The sequence below is a fragment of the Podarcis tiliguerta genome (assembly GCF_965153285.1).
Source record: "Podarcis tiliguerta genome assembly, chromosome: 14".
In the NCBI taxonomy this organism is placed as follows: Eukaryota; Metazoa; Chordata; class Lepidosauria; order Squamata; family Lacertidae; genus Podarcis; species Podarcis tiliguerta.
Genome location: NC_139547.1, coordinates 37,691,783 through 37,714,435, shown reverse-complemented (window position 1 = coordinate 37,714,435; position 22,653 = coordinate 37,691,783). Strand labels below are relative to the sequence as shown.

Genomic DNA, 22,653 nt, shown 5'->3' with positions numbered 1-22,653 from the left:
AAGCTAAACTGAACATAGGCCAGGTTGGGTGTACTCAGCAGGGAAAGCAATTCCTGGATGTTGCACTGAGCACATCCAAAATCTGTGCTATGACTACACTCTGCCTATAATGCTCGCGTTTAGAGACTGGAGAGCAAGACGTACAGTGGGACATGAGAAAAATCTGCAGATTTGTGCATTTTATTATGTTCCAGCAGGGGGCGACCCACATGTTCAGGAAAATAGGCCATCCCTCCCTGTTGTGTTTGACATCTGCATTATGTAGTTTTCATACCATGTTGAAGATGCATCTCTTTAACCTGGCCTTTGACACCCGAGATTTTCATTTTAGGACCCACCCCACTGCCTTGATTGTAATCTGTTTTAACTACTGTATTTTAAAATCATTGTAACAAGGTGAGTGGCAGGCAATAAATCAAATAGATAAATAAATTACAGTACTAGGGCAGAGTTCGGGTGAGCAGCTCACAGTTTTGGAAATCCTGCTAAGTCAAAAGCTTCCCAAATGCACAAGAGAACCCACAAAGTGGAGGACTAGAACTCTTCTCCCTGAGCTGTGTTTGTATGTGGGTTGGTGGTGATGCTGTGCATTGGGGAGCATTCCAAAGTTATTGATGTAATCTGCCTCAGGAAGCCTATAGTCTTGAACAGTGGCTTACAAACATCTGAAATAAATGAAAATTAATGGGATATGACAGCAGAGCTCGTCCTAAGTCCTGCCGCTGCAGAACAGATATGGCCAGAAGAGGAAAAGGCCATTATTTCTATGCCAAACAGTTATGAGGATTCCAAATCTAATAAACCCTGCAAGTTAAAGCAAGTGGGAGGATGCCTTCCTCCACTAGGGGAGATCAAAAAAAGAATACAGAGATTACTGGAATTCTCAGTTTTGTGTTAAATACTAAATAGGAAAGGCTGAGTCACATGCCGAACCCGCACATCCATTCATCCGTTCAGTGCACTCTCCAGCAACTAAAAAGGGAAGCAACTGCAGTTTAGCAATCCTGTGTCACCAGCCTTGGTCCTATTATTAAATGGTGGTGGTGGGGAAATTCCTCTCCTTAGCTATTTCCAACAGAACAAATTAGCTGGATTGCTAATTTATTGTGCAAGATCCGGAGGTTTTCCCTGAAGACGATGGCACTTCTGTTGCAGTAATTACTGCATTTTTCCATTATTGCACTCAAAAACAATATTTTGCTGCTGGGAAATACCATCTCTTCCATTATGTACATAGGAGATGCTGACTTTGTATCAGGATCTGTGGATTTTACCCTTCAAAGGTTAAAATGCAATTATAGCACATGCTTTCACTGATCACCTGGAAAGGGGGAAGCCTGGGAAAAATACTTCTACACTAAGTGTCACAAGACTACTATCCCCTCTTTCAGCTGAAGGCTGGCACAGCATAGCACCAATTAAGCATGGACGTACCTCAGCTACATCTGCCAGGGACCGGGACACAAAAGAGTCCCGTGAGTTTCCATCCAGCAGACTCGGTCCCAATAAGGAGGTGCTGCTTGTGTTACTACTAGTAGAGGTTGGCAGCATTTTCCGTCCCTTTTCTGGGGAAAGGAAGCTTGCTGTAAAAACAAAATGATAAAGTCAGCCAGTCAGTATTTTAATTAGGGCAAAACCCTTAAAAAAAAAAAAATTACTTCTTCAACTGCAGGAGATGCAGAATCTTTTGGACATATACTAACATATCAATATGTACATCATTGGTATAGTATTATGTACAGTACATTACTTGATACTGTAAATAACACAATTTTTGATTAGGAAAAACCAACCAAGCAAACCTTCAAGTTTCTGGCAAGACAAATAAGTGCCAATGTGCTCAGCTTTCAGAATTGGCATTTTCAGGATTCTGAGGGAGTAATATATATGGGCTGGTTGTGACTCTCTTCGTTCATTTAAAGACTGCATTTGCATGGTAGGTACAGGCACTGCTATAATATGCAATTAAACAGTAATAATCAATAATGAAAGAAAAAAATCATGGATAAGGGCCAATAAGCTGTATTTGAATCCTGAGAAGATGAGTGCTCTTTGCGTGGGAGAGGCAAACCACCCATTTTGGATGGGACTGCACTCCGTTTGAAGGAGGAGGTGCATATTTTGAGGGCATTCCTGGATACATCTCCATCACTAGAGTCCAAGTGTCATTTGTGGCTTGGAGTGCCTTTTGCCAGCTTTGTCTGTTTTGCCAGCAACGGCTATTCCTGGACATGGATAGCTTGACACTGATAGTCCTTGTCTTGGTAACCTTGAAGCTGAATTACTTCAATGAGCTCTATATGGGGCTGCCCTTGGTCATGATTTGGAAGCTCCTGCTGGTGCAGAATGTGGCGGCCAGATTCCTGATGGGGTCATCTAGCCGAGAACATGTGACACAATTGTTAAAACATATGCACTCGGCTGCTCTTCTACTACTGAGACAGGTGCAAGATCCTTAAATTAATTTATAAAGCCCTGAACTACTTAGGTCTAGATTACCTTATGGACTGCTTAGATCAGTGATGGCCAAACTTGGCCCTCCAGGTGTTTTGGGACTACAATTCCCATCATCCCTGACCACTGGTCCTGTTAGTTAGGGATGACGGGAGTTGTAATCCCAAAACAGCTGGAGGGCCAAGTTTGGCTATCACTGTCTTAAATCCTTCTATCCCAGCTCAGTCACTGAGATCACCTGCAAGAGCACCGTTAGTTGTTCCCCAAGTTAGTGAGGCTCATTTGACAGCAACAAGAAATTGATCTTCTAGTGTCGTTACCCCAGTACTGTAGAATGCTCTGCTAATATTCAGCAGGTACCTTCTGTTTCAACCTTTAAATGCCTGTTCAAAACTTTTCTGTGCTGCCAGTTAAGAAAATATCATTTTGTAATAGTTAACTGACCTCATATTTTAAACTTTCATATGGTTTTATGTACAATTGTTGTAAATTCTTTTGTGAATAGTAGGACATGCTCTCCGTTGGTAGAGCATGAGGCTCTTAATTTCAGGGTCATGGGATGAAGCCCTATGTTGGGCGAAAGATTCCTGCATTGCAGGGGGTTGGACTAGATAACCCCCAAGGTCCCTTCCAACTCCACAATACTCTGTTTCAATAAATAATTTTATAAATACAATGAGGGAAACAGTAGTAGTAGGGGCAATGGGGGAAAGGTGTACAAAGTTAGTGTCGTTTGCAACAGTGTCATAGCAATGCTGTGCTTGGATTGTGTCACTGGTACCATTGCTCCTGCCATTCCCCTAGCCTACCACATGGACTGGCACAATCCCCGTGTGACTTTCACCCATGTTCATGAAAATGTATGTTGAGGTTTTCACTACATTTATTTAAGCTGGGTCGTCTAGAGCATGAGCTTTGGCAATGAACAAAGCTGACAACCCCTACCCTCAGGAGAAAGAAGGGGGGAGGGGGGAGAACTGCAAGTCCAGTAAAAAAGTCTAGATTACAACCAATGTAATCCCCTGAGCAGTACTACTCACAAAATAAGCTGCTGAGGGAAGAGTCTGTGGAATCGTTGGGGTACCACTGTGGATCATGACTAGGAGAGGCAATCCAGTTCTGCTGGGGGCTGCAGGAAGGGGATGGAAGACTTTTCGAGCCGTCGCTGCCATTCAGCTTTGCTGGGGACAGAGGAACATTCTCGCCTATTAAAAGAAAGTGACCAATTCAGTATGACAAAGAGTTGGAGACTGCGTCCTTAAGGAAGCGTGGGCACTGCACACAGATATGACTTCCTTCCTGACTTAATCCAAACAAATGCTTGATGTGGGCCACACAGGAGACAAGACGTCCAAATTACCCCCTCCCAACCATAGCAGAGCAGCAACAATGGTCAACACAATTCCCTACTGCAGAACTTACAAAAACTTGTCCCTTGATCTGCCTGGCTTTGAATCTAAATGGGGCAATAGTGAGAGGCCCAATTTTAAGAGGCCCAAACACGTGCTATTCTCAGGGAGGGTTCAAAGGAAATATTTCCATGATCTACTGTCAAAATTAAGATGGAATTCTGTCAAGAACATCTGCTGAGTTAAATCCAAAGAGTTAAAAAAACAGCTCTGCCAGAGACACAGAACTATGTGTAAAAATACACAGCCGACTTTCAAGAGAACATTCCTCTACTAAAAATCCTGACAGAATCAGAGCTGTAAGAATTTTTTTGGATGCTTAACCACCGATTAGCTATTTAGATTACTTTCATCTCTTACCATATTGACCAGAGCTGATTGCTATTTCAATGATAGAGTCACTGATCTGAGTTGCAGGTTCTCCTTGCGACAGAACATCCTCAGGGGGTCCAGGAAGGGAGATATCCAATAAAGCAGAGACATTGGGAGGAGACAAATGGGTACCAGAAGCATCAGATGAGGGAAGCGGAGGAGTGGCGAGACCATTCTGGAGAGAGGTTTTTGGCAGTTCTGGTAGAGAAAGGACAGGTGCTCCCTGTGCAGCAAGCAGATATAATAATATTCCTAAGTCATTATTTGTATACATTTTCTGAAATTGTTGCACTGCTACTTTGCTTTTAAAGGCATAGGAATCAATCAAACTAGGAGTTAGCAATTCTGCCTATATTTCTTTGAACACAGAAAGCTTCCTAAAATTGAAGGATAGAATTGGTCCACCTTACTTAGCACCGTCTACCTGCAGGTGCCAGGGACTGAACCTGGGATCCTCTGCATGCGAAGTGTGCGGCCAAACAATGAGCTATTGTCATGGTAAACTGCCCATCTATGCCCCTCTTTCCAATCTGGCACAGACATATTGTCACTATAACTTCTGATTTTACAGATGGGAAAACTGATACCTATGGATCAGAAAGCTAGACAAAACTGGGGTCAGGGAAACAAAAAGTGAACATTGCCAACAAAACACTCTTGATGGTGGTGGTTATGGTGGAAATCAGATCTCCCAGAACTCTTGGCTGGCTGGCTAGCTAGAAAAAGCTGAGAAAGAAACATAAGAGATGGCTGTTTGGCTGCCTTTGAATCCAATGCTGTGCTTCTGTAGGAAGCAAGTCCCTCTTGAGATGTGAATGCTGAAATCCCACCATTGTAGACTCAGGTTATAAACGTGTGTAAATAAAACCATGTATCATAAAGACACCATAGCTTTCACCGTTCCTTATTTCAAAGGAAGCACAAATCTGGGTTAAGTGCCAAGACCCCTGGAATCTTGTACTGCTAGAGTTATTGCCAGTTGCTAGTGCTGCAGCAGTCACTATGCTCATCATATATATATATATATAAGCTCTGCATAACATGACAGGTGGCCTTTGGGTATCATTGTTTACACTCTCCATCACTACCACCCTGCATATGTGTATGTATATATGCACATGTGTGTGTACGTACATATGTACGTACGTACATACATACATGCAGTGAGAGCACTTGAATCAGTCAACAAATATTATGTTTCTAACTGACTGAGTTGTACAGCGTCTGTGAGTGTTTCATCTCAAAGTGTAACTTCAACTGCTGACCACTGCTTCTCAGAAACTCTGCTAAATGGACGAAAGCTTCTAACAATGTGCCTACATACAATTCTCACGCAGCGAAAGTGTGATGGACTGTGACCTTTAATAAACATACCCCAGGAAGCTCAACTCTGGGTTTCACATAAAGCATTAATATGCAGCAGAAAAGAAAAAAGTGTTTGTCACCATGAAGCTCAAGTAGCTGTCAATCGAAAAGCTTGTATTTTACCTGGAAGCCATCCGGGATTGCCTCCTGCTCAGAGCATGGTGATAGTCCAAGAAATGGAACCTGACACTCGCTGCTTGAGCCCTGGAAAGTGCAACCAAGAATGACCAAATTAGACTTTCAGGGGATGGAGAATACATATTTAACAAGGGCAGGCTGTAATGTGCCTGTTCCACTGCTCTCATGGGGGCTAGATTTATTCAGTTCCTGCCCCAGCAAAATCCACCTTGCCAAAGAAATCCAAATTCAGAATTTAGATTTGCTGAAACAGTTTTACGTATCATTTGTAACACGCTCGCCCCATGAGGATTTTCCTGCCAGAATTTTAGAACATGCTGGGAAAATCCAAGACACTGGATGGCATGGAAGGAGGGGAATGCATGGTTTGCAGGAGGGTTGGGGAACCTTTTTGGCTCCACGGGCCAAATCCTTATCAGGATTGTCCTTACTAACCAAATCTGCCAGGTACACAGGCCAGCCACTTATAACCTGATGTCAGGTGCTGCTGAACAAAGGAAGCGGTTTGCAAGCTGAACTGAGCAGGATAAGTGGAGTGAAATTCTTCTCAGTTTGACTTTGTGTGCCTGTTGGGAACAGGCACGAGCAGTTAACACAGGATTTAATCCATCAGGTGACATCATGGCCATGAGCCCTAGTCAGTATAGTCAATGGTAAGGGATGATGGGAGCTGTAGTCCAACATCATCCAGAGTGCTACAGGTTCCCCAGAGGGGCAACATGTTGTTGATTAGGAATGTACACAATGAAGGTAACTGTGTACTGCAGAGGACCCTAAGCTACTTGACAAATATTGTCCAGTTGAAAATGCCCTCTTTCTGGGCAAGGTACTTCAGAGGATAATGAGAGTTTAGCTGCACATTCTTGGAGGAAACTTATTATCTTGAGCCATTTCACCCTGGATTCACGCCTTTCCTTACCCCTAAGGTTGAGGTTTTTTGTGCTTCTGTTATATTTTATTGTTTCTATACCATTTATATATGTTTTATTTCATGCTGCATTTTATTTTGTGTACTGCTCATGGTTTTTTGTTATTGTTAATGCTGAACAGTCTAGAAAATTACAGAATAAAGCAGTAAGAGGAGGGAGTGAAATGCTGAATTTCACACTTTGATTTTAAATAAGCATCAAACTCTTTGACTGCAGGTCCAAGGGAGGGAGAAAATAATAGACAAGCCATCACAGCGATGTTGGGGGATATCGCTGGGCTTTTGGCCATGTTAGTCTATCATGCACATTGCAAGGTTCTATCCAGCAGTAGCCTAGAATCCGTTCTACAAGAATTAAACTTTGTAGGCCTTAACAGAAAAGAAAACTGACCGCAACGATGGAGCCTCCGTTGTGATGTGCCGCTGTTGAATCTTGCCCTGAAACCACCGCGGTCACTGCATCCGGTGACAGTGGGGATACGCCCGACAGGCCTTCAGTATCCAGAACAGGCAAAGGACTGCCAGGAATAATACCGGCACTTTGGGCTGCTAAGTCAATAGCACCTTTGAACAAAGAACAGAAAGCTAAGAGAAGTCTTCTTTCAGCAATCCACGAAGTCAAACTGCTGTCTTATACATGGGCAATAGGTCTTAACAGCTTTTCTGTAGGAGTTGATATGTGCCAAAGTTATTTTTAGTAGTTCTTTCTGGCACTGAATTATTAATATAGATCACCAATTCAGCGCCTTTTATCTCAAATTTTCAGTTCAACTTATAGGAGCAAAAATTTCAGTGTTCCCTTTGGTTTTCAATTTGATATATCTTGCAGGTAATTATGCCTTTGGTCCTATTAGTTCTGAGGTCTGTACTGGTATGAATTCCAGCAGCTTGAAAGGAGTGTTATTAAATTTAAAGGATACAATCTTATCCACTATCATCTAGGGAGGCATATCCTGTGAGAATGAATATGTACGTACTATATTCAATAACTATGTAGCAAGCAAGGAAAGCAATCCGGTGGTACATTGTTGTGGGTGGTTGCTCTACAAAATCTGGAGTCATCATCCACACCTCTGCCATCTAAATGCCTCCTCAAACAAAAAATCAGATGGCCCCATCTGCACTAGACATTTAAAGCAGTATTGTTCCACTTCCAATGGCTGTTCCACTTCTCCCCAAAGAATCCTGTGAATGGCATTTGTTAAGGGAGTTGAGAGTTGTTAGGAGACACCTATTCCCCTTCCAAAAGCTACAGTTCTCAAGAGTTCCCTGGAAAGACGGATTGGTTATTAAACCACTCTGTGAATTGTAGTTCTGTAAGAGGAATAGCAGTTGTGTGTATCCAACTTGGTTTTACTCAGAATAGACCCATGGAAATTAATGGACCCAAGTTAGCCATTTCCATTATTTTCAATGGGTCTAATCCAAGGAGAACTAGTACTGGATACAACCCAATGACCTGACTGCTAGAAGGCTATTGTTGCGGCTCAGCCTCTCAGGGCAAGGCATTCCTGCTTCTGCTAGATGAAAACATTTACGTTCTAGTTGAAAATCTAAACTTGTACTTATTGATTGCAACAGGAAATCAGAGAAGGGGAGAGAAGACAAAATTCATGGCTGTAAAATGATTAAGAGTAGTCGCTTCTGTCATTATAGCTACCATAACATTCCTGCTAAACCTGCCCTCCCCGAACCACCGCCTTCCAAGGAGAAACCTACTGGACAGATGGTTGGTGGCTTGAGCTGGAAGGACCTTGGGAACAATGGGACGGGACACAGCTGCTTTCGTAAGTGAAGACTGGATCGGCCGAAAAGATCCTCTTCCTAAAAACGAAGTAAAAGCATGAATTTTTTTTAAAGGTGGAAAACATTGTCATAGACAGCCAAAGAGCTACACCCCTCCTTATGGCCAGTTCTCATTCTCTCCCCAGTGGGACATACAGAAGACAGGACCATTTACTGCAAATGGCACCTACAATAATCATAGAATTGTACTATTGGAAGAGATCCTGAGAGTCATCAAGTCCAACGCCCTGCAATGCAGGAATCTCAACTGAAGCATCCATGACAAGTGGCCATCCAACTTCTGCTTAAAAACCTCCAGCGAAGGAGAGTCCACAACAAAGTGTCATGTCTACTGTCAAAGCAAATCCAGCTTCCATTTCAATGTTTTTACCGACAATATTGTCCTTCTGCATGAGAGGAAGAACTCTGTGAAATTAAGTGGAACAATAGGCAAGAAATAGGAGGAACACAAGCTTACGCCCTCAAAATATTCAAGTCTTGTGAGCCTCTAATCTTTACACACTTCACAGGGGTGTTAACGGTGCAGAATTTGAGAAACAGGATCCACAGATTTCCATGGGGCTTACTTCCCTGCAAGTGTGCTTGTTATTCTAGGTTCCTCAGAGAGGAGGTTGCATTCACAAGTAAAATAGTGTCCTACCTCGAAGGGCTGTTGGGGTGGTAAAACACAGAAAGGGCTGTGAAATACTCGATGGGTTGAGAGGGAGGGGCTGAAACTAGTGGAAGAGTCTTTCACTAGTCTTTCATAAAGTACAGTGGTACCTCGGGTTACATACGCTTCAGGTTACAGACTCCGCTAACCCAGAAATATTACCTCGGGTTAAGAACTTTGCTTCAGGATGAGAACAGAAATTGTGCACTGGTGGCGTATCAGCAGCGGGAGGCCCCATTAGCTAAAGTGGTGCTTCAGGTTAAGAACAGTTTCAGGTTAAGTACGGACCTCCGGAACGAATTAAGTACTTAACCCGAGGTACCACTGTAAACTGAACACCCTGTTTGGAGTATGTACACAGTTGAAGCTCACCTGTTGCAGAAGAGTTTGATAAGATGGAGAAGGAACAGACGTGCTGGGAGGAATTTCCAGATGGCCTGGGAAGCAGCGTTCTCTGAAAAAGGCAAGGCAAGATGCCTTTAAAAACAACAACTTAGGAAATTCTGCACTGGCAACTTCCCATGAATGATCCTCTGCTGGTCATGGCAGGCAACATTTTAGGATCCTAGACCATGTTTCCCCTATATCTCCTAGGTTGGGGTGGGGCTAGGACAGGTATCATGGATAGCTCCCACATGACCACAGGGAAAAGCATCATATGGTACATTTATGATGGTTCAGGGGTGCTACCAATATTAATTTTTTCCATCACACACTAGACTCTGCCCACTCTTGCCTCTGGTCTCACTCACCACTGGCATGTAGTTTGTGCATGGCTGCCCAAAAGGGAATGGGGCTCTTGGGTGGGAAAAGGTTCCTCATTCTTACACTAGAGGATGGTCAAAGATGCATGCCTTTACGATGTCAGAATCAAACACCAGCAATGAGTTCTGAGAAGATGCAGGTCTCACACACTGACCCATCTGACATGATAAAGAAATGCCTTTCTCTGGTTTCCTTGAAAGTATTTGCATGAGTCCCATTTGAAACACATACTGAAACAGGAAGCACTAGTTGAGAGTCTCTGGCAATGTTTGCACAATAAAAAGCAGACCATTGCATAGCAGGAAATAGTAGGAACTCTCCATGTGGATGGAGAGAAAAGAAAAAAGGTAATATGAAAACCACTAGATGAAACTACTCAACATGCAAGAGATACATTTCAATTAAGTCTTTCCTCTGACCTGCACTACCAGTGGTTTTCGCAGATGTCTGTTATGCAGTTTCCTCGGCTTTGGCAAGAAGAAATCAGATTGCATCTGAAGAGAAACAAAGGGAACTTGTAACACACATCATTTTGCTCATCAGGCAAGAGACTTGAGGCTTTGTTAGCCACCTAAAAAGTGCAGCCTAGATAGGCAGGGATACATTGTGTTAATGCACCTTCTTTTTACTCTTGAACACCTGCTTCCCCATGGCTCTCCACCCATCCTATGCTGGTAAATAGGGAAGGGAAGTTCAGGTTGAAGGTGCCTGAACCAAAGGCAGCAGACAGTGCAGACCCTGTTGCTGCACATGAGGCAGGGCAGAACTCTAGGGCAGTGGTGGCTCCCCACACCAGAGGCAGCTCATTGAAAGCTGAATGCTTCTGCCTGTGGAGTATGTAGGAGGACTTGAGCATTTGAACCCCATTTATAAAGAAACAGTGAAGCAAGAGAGCACCATGGAATGGGTTAGTCCCCTTCTAGGCTGAAACCCGCGTTGTGTCCCTACAACCAAGCTTTTTTACCAAACGCAGATCAGCCTAACTCCAGGGCCTTCTAAAACAGATTAGGAAGATAAAGCATTTCCAAAATCGAAACAGGGTGACTTGGTTTGTGGCATGGAATAAATTCTCTCTTGATCTGCAAGTTTTGGGGGCAGCTGTATTTATTCCCTACGAGCACCTTGATCACATCTGCACACCTTACAGTTCAACATATACCGTAATAAATAAATAAATCTTACACTGATTGTATCCAAGCGCTGCCGGAAGGTTAGCTCTGCTTCTTTACTTTGCAAGAAAAGCTTCCCATGCCTGCTGTTGGGTGGGAGAGTTGTGGGAACAGCAAAGAGGCCACCATCTGCATCTGCACTCGTGGAACCTGAAGGACCAGCCACCAAGAGAGGTCCAGAGTGATTTCTCAAACCTGGTAGGGTCAATAAAAATACAAGCATTCATGGGAATTAGTCAAGTGCAATTTCCAATTAGAAATCTTTGGAGGCAAAGAATGCTTCCACCAATCCACATTTGTAGTTAGGGAGGGTGAGCCAAATTAATCAGAAACTGAGTAGCCTTATCATGACGTTTCATGGAACGAACAGCTGAGGAATCACAGAACTGCAGAGTTGGAAAGGACCCCCTGCGCAAAACCCCCACCACATTATTCCTGCCTCATCTCTGAGATAAAATCAGTTGTCTTCCCTCAGAGTACAGACCTACAGCTCAATGGATACACATTGGGATCCCTGTGGACCACATGCTTTTTTCCTGTTCAACAAAGCAGCACTGTATTATGAAAATCATGGGCCAGGTCACTGAGAAGAGCCACTTTATAACTGATGATTTTAAAGTGAAATATAAATAGACTGCAGCAGTATATAATGAAAATCATGGATCCTAAGCTAGGGCCTTGTTAGGCTGGTAATCTGGCTTTGGTCAAAATAGCCTCTATCGCCATCAGCCATCAACATCAGAAAAACAAATCAAGCAAGCACAGCTTCAAGTACAGACATTCTCAACTACTCTGCAATTTTTCTGCAGAAAAATCCCCAGAAGCTTAACAAGGTTCCTCAAAAAAAGATTAGTAAAAGCAGAGAAGCTTCTCTGAAAGATAACTTGTCCAACTTTTCTAATATTCATCTATCATGAGCAGCAACAGGGTATGGGGTCAGAATGCTTTCTATGTTTATGTAGGACAACAGCCAAGCCCACCTAAACCTGCACCCTGAGTGAAGTAAGCACGCAGCCTAGAACATTTCTGGAGTCCTCTGCAAACAGAGAGATTCTGTGACAGATGTGTCAGGACTCCATGGCAGACCAATGCTTTCCTGAATGGTTGAAATGCTGAAAACTAATACTTTGTCTTAGGGCTACACAGAACCAGTTCATCTCAACAACTGACTCACCTGAGGAACTGGAGGCGATACTGGGGGGAAAGGTTTTCTTGTGGAGGGCAGGCTGATTGCGTGCACAGCCTGGACTCCGGGTGCTAACGGCAATAACCTTGCCAGGAGGGGTCAGAGCATGCTCCTCTTGAGTGGGCTTTATGGGAGATGTTGCAACAGAGTTCATTTCAGGGATCTGAAAAGAAAGAGAAAATGGTTGAATCCCAACAGCTGCATGCTGGAAGAAAGTGGAGGGAGGAGGAGGACGTTGCCATAGATATGGGTAGTGTGTCTATGCAAACCGGGGTGGGGAACATGTGGTCTTGCAGATGTTGTTGGGTTCCAGCTCCCATCAGCAAGGAGACAGCATGGCCCATGGTCAGGGATGATGGAAGCTACAATCCAGCAACATCAAAAAGTCCCACCACTCCTTTTCACTTTATCCTACCTGTAAAATTTCTGGAAATTTTGAAAGCATGGTCAAGAGGGTAGGAATCTTTTTCTCTTTTTTTGGTGGGGGGAGGAAACAGAAATTGTGGGGGAAACAGAAAAACAGGAAATGATTCTTTTTCACACTCTTTACAGATTGCAAACCACTTTGTTATTTTAGGAACATAAAATGTATCACGCATAATTTGGGTTGCCATAAAATCACCACGTTTGGTATATTAGTAGTACAGATTTTATGTAGACAGTAATTACAATTTAAATTTTCTTTGTGAAATTTGCTGCAAATGGAGCTAATTCTGCTGCAATATAAGCAACTTAGCATCTCTTGGGGTTTGTCAGTTTATGAGGAGGAGGAGCTAAGAAACAATAAAAACATAAGCAGCCATTAACATTATAGTAGAAAAAATTATGTATTCTGAAATTTTTATCTCCTCCAGTCTTGTGTCAAGCAAACACAAAGCACTCATTCTCATATTCTCTTTCATAGTCGTGCAGAGTACATTTCCAAGCACCCTATGGCTGCTGGAGGGCAATGGTAGAGGTCCCTCCAATGGAGGCTGCAACACAGTGCAATGGAACTTCCAGTCCCTCTATGTCCCCTTGCTGAGGGACTTTATTGCAGAATATGGCCTGCTAGTCCCTTTGCTGGGCACAGAGCTGGGCTCCCTTTCCCAAGCTGTTAGCTGAGAGATACAGTGGGGTTGGAAGGGTGGATGTGGTCTCTTCCTTCTCTAAAGCACCGTGAAGGCAGTCAAAAGAGGAAACAGAACACCAGATGAGGGGCAGGAGGCCATATAAATTAGAGCTCCACAGACCTATGGGCACTACCACATTGGAAAGTACTCTAAAAACCACTCTTAATTTTTGCTATGAGGCTTAATGTTTATAAGCTACTCCCAAAAAGTAGCTGAAGAGCAGCAGTTACTGTGCTGTCCTCTACAAGGCAGAAATAAAAAACGGAAAGGTCTCTCCAGGGTGTACCCAAAGACCCCCTTATCCCTTGCCTTCTTCCTGAAGTTAACCCCTTTGTGCCTTTTTGAGGTCCAAAAACTGTGCAAACTGGAATACGGTGGTTCTTAGCATCAATGCAAATTATACTTACTGGTTTGGGGTTAACTTCAGTGGAGATGAGTTTTAAGAGGCAGTTGAGGAGTTTCTGTTTGTGACAGGTGGCTGACGGAGAAACAGATTTAGGTTCAGGCATCTGCTCCCCAGGATCCTGGGTTTCCGGCCCCAAGACAGACAGCCAATCGTACTCTAGCTGTAGCTTGTTCGGTTTGCCCATCATGAGGTAGACTTCAGCCAAGGTAAGGCTCTCAGAGGTCCGCAGGCTCCATCCCTCCTCTCTGACCTGTTGCACAAGGCGGCTTGGGTCATCCTTGAGAGACTTTGCGACCAATTGTCCCTGAGGTGGTGGCGGCGGCGGTGGCGGCAGTGAGGTGCTGGGCTTCTCCTGAGAGTCCTCCATTACTACGTCCGATAGCTCCTTAGCACACATTTCCGTTTGTGGTCCGCAGCACTGGAGGGCCTGAGTTTCAGTTCTGGATGGGCCGCAGCTGGGCAATGCCACCCCACCTCTGGCCAGCTGTGCGGGACTGAGGCTGCCAGCCTCTGTGCTCCCAGACGAGAGCCTCCCGGGAGGGGAGTGCCCTGCCAAGGCAAAATCTTTCCCATTCAGTCTATCTGTGCAAAGACACTTCTCTGGGACAATAAGGTCCTGGCAAGATTTCATGTACCGAGGAAATGGGTCAAGCAGAGAGAGCTCCTCCAAATCAGGGGGGATGCTGCCGCAGTCACAGTTTGTACTGCCAGAAGATGACCCAGTCGCCAGTGCAACGGCTGGTGCCTCCCTACCCTCAGCACAATGGGTTGTGGGAACCGGCTTTTCAAGACTCCCACTCAGATCTTGAAGCCCGGACAGTGGCTTATCAAGACTATGTGCAACACTGAGACACAGGGATGCTCCTTCGGTAAGCCCAGCCTCTGAGGAGCAGTCCTCAGCGTTTGCAGTTGCCTCAAATGTGGACTGAGTGTTTCTACTTGTTTCTGTAGTGCTCTCGGCCCTGGTCCCACCCTTGCCTTCTGTTCCCCGAGGGTATTTCACCTGCCCTCTGGCTGTCCCCTGACCGCTCTGTATGCCTAGAATTTGGGCAGGTGGCAGCAAGAGGGAGTCCTTTGTATTCTGCTTGCATCGGCCGGATTCCTGCCAATGCACTGTACAGAAAGCTTTGGAGTGTACAACCCTGGCAACCCCAGGGAGGGGTGTAAGCGTACAGTTCTCTCCTGGGAAGAGATGGAGCATCACTTTCTCTTCCGAATAGCTGCCACTTGCTTCAGAATCCCTGGAGTCTTGTAGTTGCCTTTCTGCTAGTGTTTTACGCTAAATACAGGACATTAAGGAACACAGCAACACTTAAAAGAGGAGAGAAAGTCTCTCTACAGTCCACACTCCCACAGACCCAAGTGGGAAAGAAATATTTTATAACATAGGCAGGAAACCGTTATCAGCTAAAGGGCCACATTCCCCTATGGATGACATTCCAGGGGCTGCATGCCAGTGCAGGGTAGGGCCAAAGGACAAAAGCGAGCACAACAAGAAATGTGTGATACAGTAGTCTACATTCTCTTCACAGAAAGCCCTGAGATTTCTCCCCAACACACATACCCCAGCCCCACACCTCTCCATCCACCATCTAGGTAAGTAGGAAGCATTATCACAGTTCAGTGATACATTCCAGACTGCTTACGAAGGGTGCAGAGCAGGGATGGTGAGGGGCATGACCTGGGGAAGAGTCCTACCAATAGAGGGTCTCAAGGGCCTGGGATCCTGCACCCTGTCTCATAAATTCAGTAAGGGTCTAATGAACAATAATGGCTTTCAAGAAGGCTAGTTATGTCGAGCGCTGTCCCCAGAACACGAAATCAAAAGGCCAAACAAATTTCTGAGCAAGAAAAAGGATACAATGCGCACCTCATGGAGAGCCCATTTCTGTTTCAGGAACTCAATGAGGCTAGATACCTTACGGTGCAACTCTACGATCATCCTGGCAAGCCATAGAAGACAAAAAACCACACAGAGGAGTCAGCAAATTATGTCCCCCTAACAATGTAGTATAGAAGTCACAGTACAAGCTAAGTAAAGCACAGACTCCCTCTCTCCGCAGGTGGGCATGTACTCCCTAATTTCCCATTCATTGGAGCAAGGGGAAAAGAATACCAGCTGCATTCCCACCACAGCTAACGGTTGACTATGAATGTACAGATGCCCCCCACTTTTCTCCTTTCCTACTGTGAGAACATCAAGCCACCATCCCTGGCTTAGTGTTATGTCCTAATTGGGGATCATGGTTTGCTTTGCTCCAAACAATCCTTGATGAGGCTAGACAGGTTTTGTTCTTAGTGTTGGTGTGTCTGGAGCAAAAGTAACTATGATCCCCAGGTTCACATGCAATGCAATGCAATGCCAGGTATTGTGATAGGGGAGGAGCAAAGCAGAAGTGATCTCCACATTCACGATAAACCATTCTATGGTTTGCTGTGATGTGCAAAGGCAGGCTCTATTCGCATTAATGAACAAATCACCGTATACAAAACAGTAACAGGTATCCAGGAGATGGAGTCACTTGTTTGCTAGCAGTGGCTAAAGTAGTCTACAGGTTGTGACAATGATATTCAAAATTCAGCTCCCAAGCTTTCGTTATGCACAACACACACACACAAACCTGAGACGTGGATTCTGGGCCAGGCTCTGCACACGGGCCCATGCATGATTATTCCGTGGCTGCAGCTCCACGGGGACCTTCAGTGGAAGACGCACTGGCTTCTGATCCTCCTCATCACTAATGCCTGAGGGAAGAAGCAGTGAAAATTCCTGAATTATTCCCACAAATAAGAGGTGGCTATCCTATCACCTGACATCCACCAGAGAGCATAGGAAATTATCCGTAAGAGTATTCTTGGGATGAGGAGTGGGGAGATGATTTTCTAACAGAAACACTAATAATAATAAAAGGTTTTTAGTCGTATATTAACTAAAACTGAATAACTAGTAAGAGAAAACCTTTGACACTTTCATCCATGATTCAAGAAATATTTCTGCCATGACACCAAGCAGTGCATCAATACAATTCTACCATCTTCTCAACATGCCAGTGGAGAGCTCACTGAAACACAACAATACTTCTTAATGCCACAGGAATAAGAATTCTGCTTGGGCTGCCACTCCATATGCCTGGAACACTGGATTAATTTTTCACGTAAGGTGCTTCTGCTGTCACACCCAAGCTGAAGTTATCAGCAAAATATACTGCACAATCTGAGCTGTACAGAGTGTGAGGCCACCCACAGCCTCAGAAACAATACTGGCATCATAATTAAGAAGGCAGACAAAGGAGGAGTGGTCGTTATCATCAACAAAATGGACTTCATAAAGGAGGCTAAGAAACATCCACACCATGTTTTACACAATGGAGTTTTAATAGACGTATTAATAAAGTCACTTTTCTAAACCAATTCTATTGTCACCGAAGACCAGTTTGTATAACCAAACTGGCATTTGTGGATCCATATGCAAAAACGAATGCAGGATTCCTCACAAAGCTCAAAGCCCATTTATTTGTTGTCACCTCTCAAGCCACTTATGAAAACATAAGTGTATGCAGACACTAGGAATCACACCCTTCTTCCACCTCAAGGAGTCACACGACCCCTAGAGCATGCACCAAACCCTGCATGGGTCCACTCAAACCGCAATTATTATTACTGTATTATTTATTGAATTTATATACCACACTTTATCCAGAGGTCTCAGGGCAGTTCAGTACACATTTTGCTTTGTGAGTTGACCTGGAGAGACAGTTGGATCTCTCCAGTGTCCTAAGCTCCCATTGTTCTAGGTGCATTTTGCGGCAGGGAATTTCATTAGCGCAAGCAGTTTCTGAGCTCTGGGTGCAGTATTGCGCCTAAGATTTCTGGTTAAAACTGCAGAGTGGAAGGAAAGGAGGACCTTTTTCTACCTCCTCGCTTCTAGCTACTCTCTGAAGACTGGAGAAGAGACCCTCTTAACACTCGTACAGGGGTGGGCAGGGGAAGAACTAGACCATGTGAATAATGAGCATAATATTTTAGCTGCAGTTCATTCATTTTCAGCTTTATGTTCTTGTTATAAAAAAGTGTGCCTAGACATTCCATTGTTGTGCTCATAACCTAGGTTTAAGTTGCCATTTAGCTACTAGCCTTCATATATCAGTTTCTAACACTGGGTCTCTCCCTTGGTGATCTGTTTCAACCCTCTTTTTCTCCCAGAGCCTCTTACATACCATCTGGATCACAGAGTTTCTTCAGAGCTCTGCACATTGGGGCTTTGATGCGAAGATTCCTCCCTTTGTAGCGTACGGTTGTAGCCCTAGAAATGTTAAAAGAATGGGAAAATTGAGGGCACCAGAAGCATGCACGGCAACTCTGAATGTGACTTGAATACTTGTTTCTGGGAGATTTACTGAGGTATCACACTATCCGTAGTTTTGAAGCAACAGAAAACGCCACAGTAACCTACAGAGAACTGTAGTCAGTGCTATTATTTTTCTGCACCTTGTCACCAATTACTAGTGTCCACTAATCTGATTCAGCATATTGGGACACTGTGAAACCCATATGGCATCTGTGCTGATCCTTCAGAAAACATAATTAGCGCTTGCAGAGAGTACTATTTCAAATGCCATGCAGAACAATGTTGCAACATGGCGAGAAGCAGAAATAGAAGCTGTACTTCATGCTGCATCCAACTAAGGGTGTGGGTGGGAGATTCAACTCGCTACAGATGGAGAGATGCAGCCACGTGAGCTTTCTTTTACTGTGATGTCTTGTTCTTAGCACAGTATGGTTGCTTGGGAGCTATTCTTCTCCTGCTGTTTGTGGAGCGTAACGGCTGTACTATTAACAATCTGAGCAAGAAAAATTGCCTATACGTATCAGAGTGAGAAGGGCAGGCAAAGAAATCACCACCAGTCTACTCCAGCTTGACTGCCTCCTCACTACCACTGGGCTAACCATCAACTGCCCTTGGGGAAAGATCCCAGGAGGAGAGGGAAGCAGGCAGACAATGCCACGAACCCACTCCTGCTCCAGTTGAATTGCCCTCGCCAATAAGGCCATCTATCACCAGCTGCTCTGTGAGAAAGACCCCGATAACTTGTAATGTGTCTATCTAGTGTGTGTATACCTATACCTATATATATATACACACACACACACACACACACGTGTGCGTGCTTTGAATCTGTGATTATGTTAAGACACCTTTGAAGGACTTATAACCTTTTTTTCAGGATACAAGAGAATGTAACGCTTTTATTGTTCTTCATTAAGTGAAAATAGCATCTCAGGTTTAGCATAGTGATTTCTTCTGAACTGTAGTTTCAGAAGGTCAAAGCAACAGCAGCAAACTCTTTAAAACTAGTCAGTTCTCCCTGCTCTTATAAAGCAATTTTATAACACACCTAAAGTAGTAAATTCATTTCCTTTGAGGAGCAGTAGAGAACTTGTAGTCCTCCAGATGCTGCTGGTCTACAATTTCCATCATTCTCAAACATTATTCTTTCTGGCTAAGTTGGAGTCAAACAACATTGGGAGGACCACGGAGTCCCCATTGCTGCCTTAGAGCTCTGGGATGGAATAATAACAACATCTGTGTACATCGTGCTTTTCAGGCCGGACACGTTCAGAGTAGCTTCACAACCTGAGATAATAATGCACCTCAAAAGCTAGACATTGTACAGTGATAATGCTAAAAAGCAAAGAAAAAACATACCCAACTTGAATAAGCTCATTGAGTTTAGCTGCATTTTTGTCATCCATACCTTTAAGTACAAAACAAAAACAGATCAAGCAGGTCATTTTGACTAACATCTAACAAAGAGGTTTGAAGCAATTCTAAAGAATGTATACACACACATACATGTACATCAAAACAGTAAAAAAAAAAAAAAATTAGAACTACAAACATAATATTCCTACCATCCCACAGAGCTCTGAAAAAAACATGAATCCATGACTCTTTGAATAAGAATTCGTTTTTTTAAAAGCATTTCCTCTTCTGAAAGTGAGAGGAAGGTGTTCTGAAAGGAGGAGTAATGATTAGCAGGAGAAAGGGGAAATGGTGGGTTGATATATGCATAAAGATGAAAGGAAAGAGTTGGAGACTGGAAGGGAGACAGAAGGGGATCACATGGGATAGAGAGTCAGGCATTTACCAATGCAGACGCTATAATTTCCCCCGTGTGGCTGGCTCCACTTGCTGTGTTTGGACATGAGCCATGGTTTACTGTGACAGGAAGAAGCCTAGGTTTCTGCACTCCTAACACCCCCTTTAGTATAGCTGTAATGGGAATAGATGCTTTTGCTCCCAATTTCAATTAACCAGTTACGTGTCATGACTGAACCTTAAAGAGTCGTTATTTTTAACTATAGTTTTGATTAAAGAAGCCAGCTTTACAAACCATGGTTAAGATTAACCATGGGTTGTTGGGATGACATGACAATCTGTGGTTAATCAAAAAAGATAGAAAAGGCTGATCTCCTTGTAGCTGTGCCAAAGGAAGGGGGTAGAAGAATGCACAAGCCTGACGCTCACCTAGACATGTTCCATGATTTATTATGTCGTCTGAACAAAGCCAGTATGCAAAAGCAACTGTCTTATGTGCACCAAATCCGTTACCAAGGCAGCACAGTATTATGGAAAGCTTGCAGCCTTTACAAGTCTTGTTGCAGGAGAGCCTGCTGACAAAATGTGAATACTTATGAAAGAAAGAAACTGGGAGTTCAGAAAGTCACTGAGCAGGAGACACCAAAGAAACAGTGTGTGCTAGAGGAAGGATTGTTCTCTGCTGTAAGAGAAATGCACACTTTTTATTGTTTTGCTCTGAATATACACATTTAGATGGATGGCTTGGGCCAAGGGATGAATGCAAGCTTATTACAGTATTCTGAACACACAAGAGGGTGTGTGTGTGCTGAAATCTGTGTGGTGCAGTCATTATGGTGTTGGACTAGGATTGGGGAAAGCCAGGTTCAAATCCCCATACAGCCATGAAACTCGGTAGGCGATCTTTGGTCAGGCACTACTTTTAGGCTAGCCTAGCTCAGCAGCTAGGCAATGAGGATAAAATGAAGGTGGAGAAAGCCAGTACATGGAAGAGAACGATATACAAGCAACTCCCTATTTATGTGCATTCAAGGCACGTGTGACGGCGCACGCACGCATTCCTGCAAACCCAGAAGTGGCATGAAAAAGGGCAAAAACGGCCCTAAGAAGAGCACAAATACAGCAAAAATGGAGCGAAAAGAGCATCTAGCAATTCCCACAAGCCTTTGCAAGTGCAATCCCAGGGAGCCTTTGCACCGACCTTTGAGGCCTGTGGAGAGTTTGAGTCCAACAATAACAGGAGGGCCACACATTTCCCACCACTGATTTAACTTTTGATTTGTCCAAAGTAAACTTCATTACCTAAAAGGTTAAACAAGGCAATGATTTTAGCTTCTATGATACGCCAGTTAAGTATGGCCAGAGTATATAGAAAAATCAAATAAAAAACAAAAAATTGTATAGCCTAGACAAAATTATAGTCTGTTGCTGACAGAGCTAAAACCAAAACGGGATACTCAGAAGGTATTTCATTTTTATATCCCAAATCTGAAGACAGACATCATCCCAGGTTTTCGATTTTGAAGGAAGCTGTATTGTATATACATATCATTCATTATCTTTCTGTTATGCAGGGACAAGCAGATCTCTCACTGTATGTGAATTACACCTAGAAAACAACAGAAGCTTCCTTCTGTATTTTCTTTTTGTGTCCTTGTATATTTTATGTTTTGCTGTTTTGTACTCTGCATGAAAGAGCAAACTAAAAGATTATGCTCAGAAATCTCCCTCTGAAGCAGTATTGACACACAGAAAAATACTCGAAGAAAGCTATAATGAAAAATAAGGGCACCAGAAACATCCGGGGAGGAGAGTTGGAAAGGAGTCTTCCACGGCAGCACAGAAAAAACCCCAAACACTTTCTAATTTCATGGCACTAAAATGTTGTGTACTTACAGCCCCCAATCTTCTTCCTTAGCTCCCCATAACAAATTAAGCCATAGAGCTCCAGGGAGGATTTTTTCAGCCCTTGAGAAAACACTGCAAAGAAAGAAAACCACAGGTGTTAAGGGAAAAGAAAAACACTATTCACTTAGAGAATGATTAAGCCAGCAGATACTAAACACTCCCTTATCTAAGAATTCTTAGGTCCTGAGACAAACTAAATATATACAAAAGTTAACTGGTATAATTGGTATACAGCAACAAGTGTGCTGTAATGTAAAGATCCTATTTATTTTGCAGCTGGATTTTAGGACGGAATGTGCTAACGATCAGTATCACCTTTTCCAGTATTTTAATGACCTGGACAAAAACCAACTTAAAAGGGCCGTCATAATTACTAGTCTATTCTAGTACCAGATTTCACATTTGAAATCACAGGTTAATGGGAATGATGTCTCCAAAATATTCATATTTTATACACATACAACTCTCTCTCTCTCTCACACACACACACACACACTCCTCAAATCCCAGTAGTTCATGATTTGTGTATTCAAGGTGGATTCAGTGCTCAATAATTGGGTATATCCAGCCCTTTGAAGGTATGCAAGTTAGCCTCTATGAAGGAGGCTATGGCAAAATGGTACAATGGCAGGGCTTTCACTATTTTAGCCCACAGACCAAGCTATACACTTCTCATTCAAGGTCTGCCATTAGTCATCCTGGTGCAGACTGTTGAAGGACTAGGCTATTTTAGTGTGTTTTGCTGATTTTTTTCTGATGTTCTAATTTATTGTAAATGCATTTGCATTTATAGAAAAAAAGGAAGTGCAATGTCATTTTAATGAAACATACTGCCACAGTGCTGGCACTTCCCATACAGCTGAAGACTTCCCTAACGTGTTGG

At 43.5% G+C, this 22,653-nt stretch overlaps 1 protein-coding gene and 1 long non-coding RNA gene across 6 annotated transcripts in view; both read right to left on the bottom strand.

The window, feature by feature from the left end:
- Positions 1-22,653, bottom strand: part of CRAMP1 (cramped chromatin regulator homolog 1) — a 41,122-nt gene that overhangs the window by 4,752 nt on the left and 13,717 nt on the right. For all 5 annotated transcript variants that reach the window (XM_083412497.1, XM_083412495.1, XM_083412499.1 and 2 more), the window contains exons 5-20: positions 21,759-21,842; positions 19,470-19,518; positions 17,980-18,065; positions 16,384-16,507; positions 15,624-15,705; positions 13,764-15,041; positions 12,233-12,407; positions 11,072-11,253; positions 10,309-10,383; positions 9,497-9,578; positions 8,386-8,490; positions 7,058-7,230; positions 5,724-5,804; positions 4,224-4,458; positions 3,495-3,659; positions 1,435-1,583 (exon numbers count right to left, since the gene is read on the bottom strand). In XM_083412497.1, coding sequence (XP_083268623.1) covers positions 1,435-1,583; positions 3,495-3,659; positions 4,224-4,458; positions 5,724-5,804; positions 7,058-7,230; positions 8,386-8,490; positions 9,497-9,578; positions 10,309-10,383; positions 11,072-11,253; positions 12,233-12,407; positions 13,764-15,041; positions 15,624-15,705; positions 16,384-16,507; positions 17,980-18,065; positions 19,470-19,518; positions 21,759-21,842 — 3,125 coding nt within the window. The remainder of the gene's footprint in view (positions 1-1,434; positions 1,584-3,494; positions 3,660-4,223; positions 4,459-5,723; positions 5,805-7,057; positions 7,231-8,385; positions 8,491-9,496; positions 9,579-10,308; positions 10,384-11,071; positions 11,254-12,232; positions 12,408-13,763; positions 15,042-15,623; positions 15,706-16,383; positions 16,508-17,979; positions 18,066-19,469; positions 19,519-21,758; positions 21,843-22,653) is intronic.
- On the bottom strand, positions 17,462-17,925 carry LOC310664038. Its single transcript, XR_014504757.1, has 2 exons — positions 17,845-17,925; positions 17,462-17,672 (listed from the first exon to the last, which is right to left on the bottom strand). It is a non-coding gene; the product is annotated as an uncharacterized lncRNA (long non-coding RNA).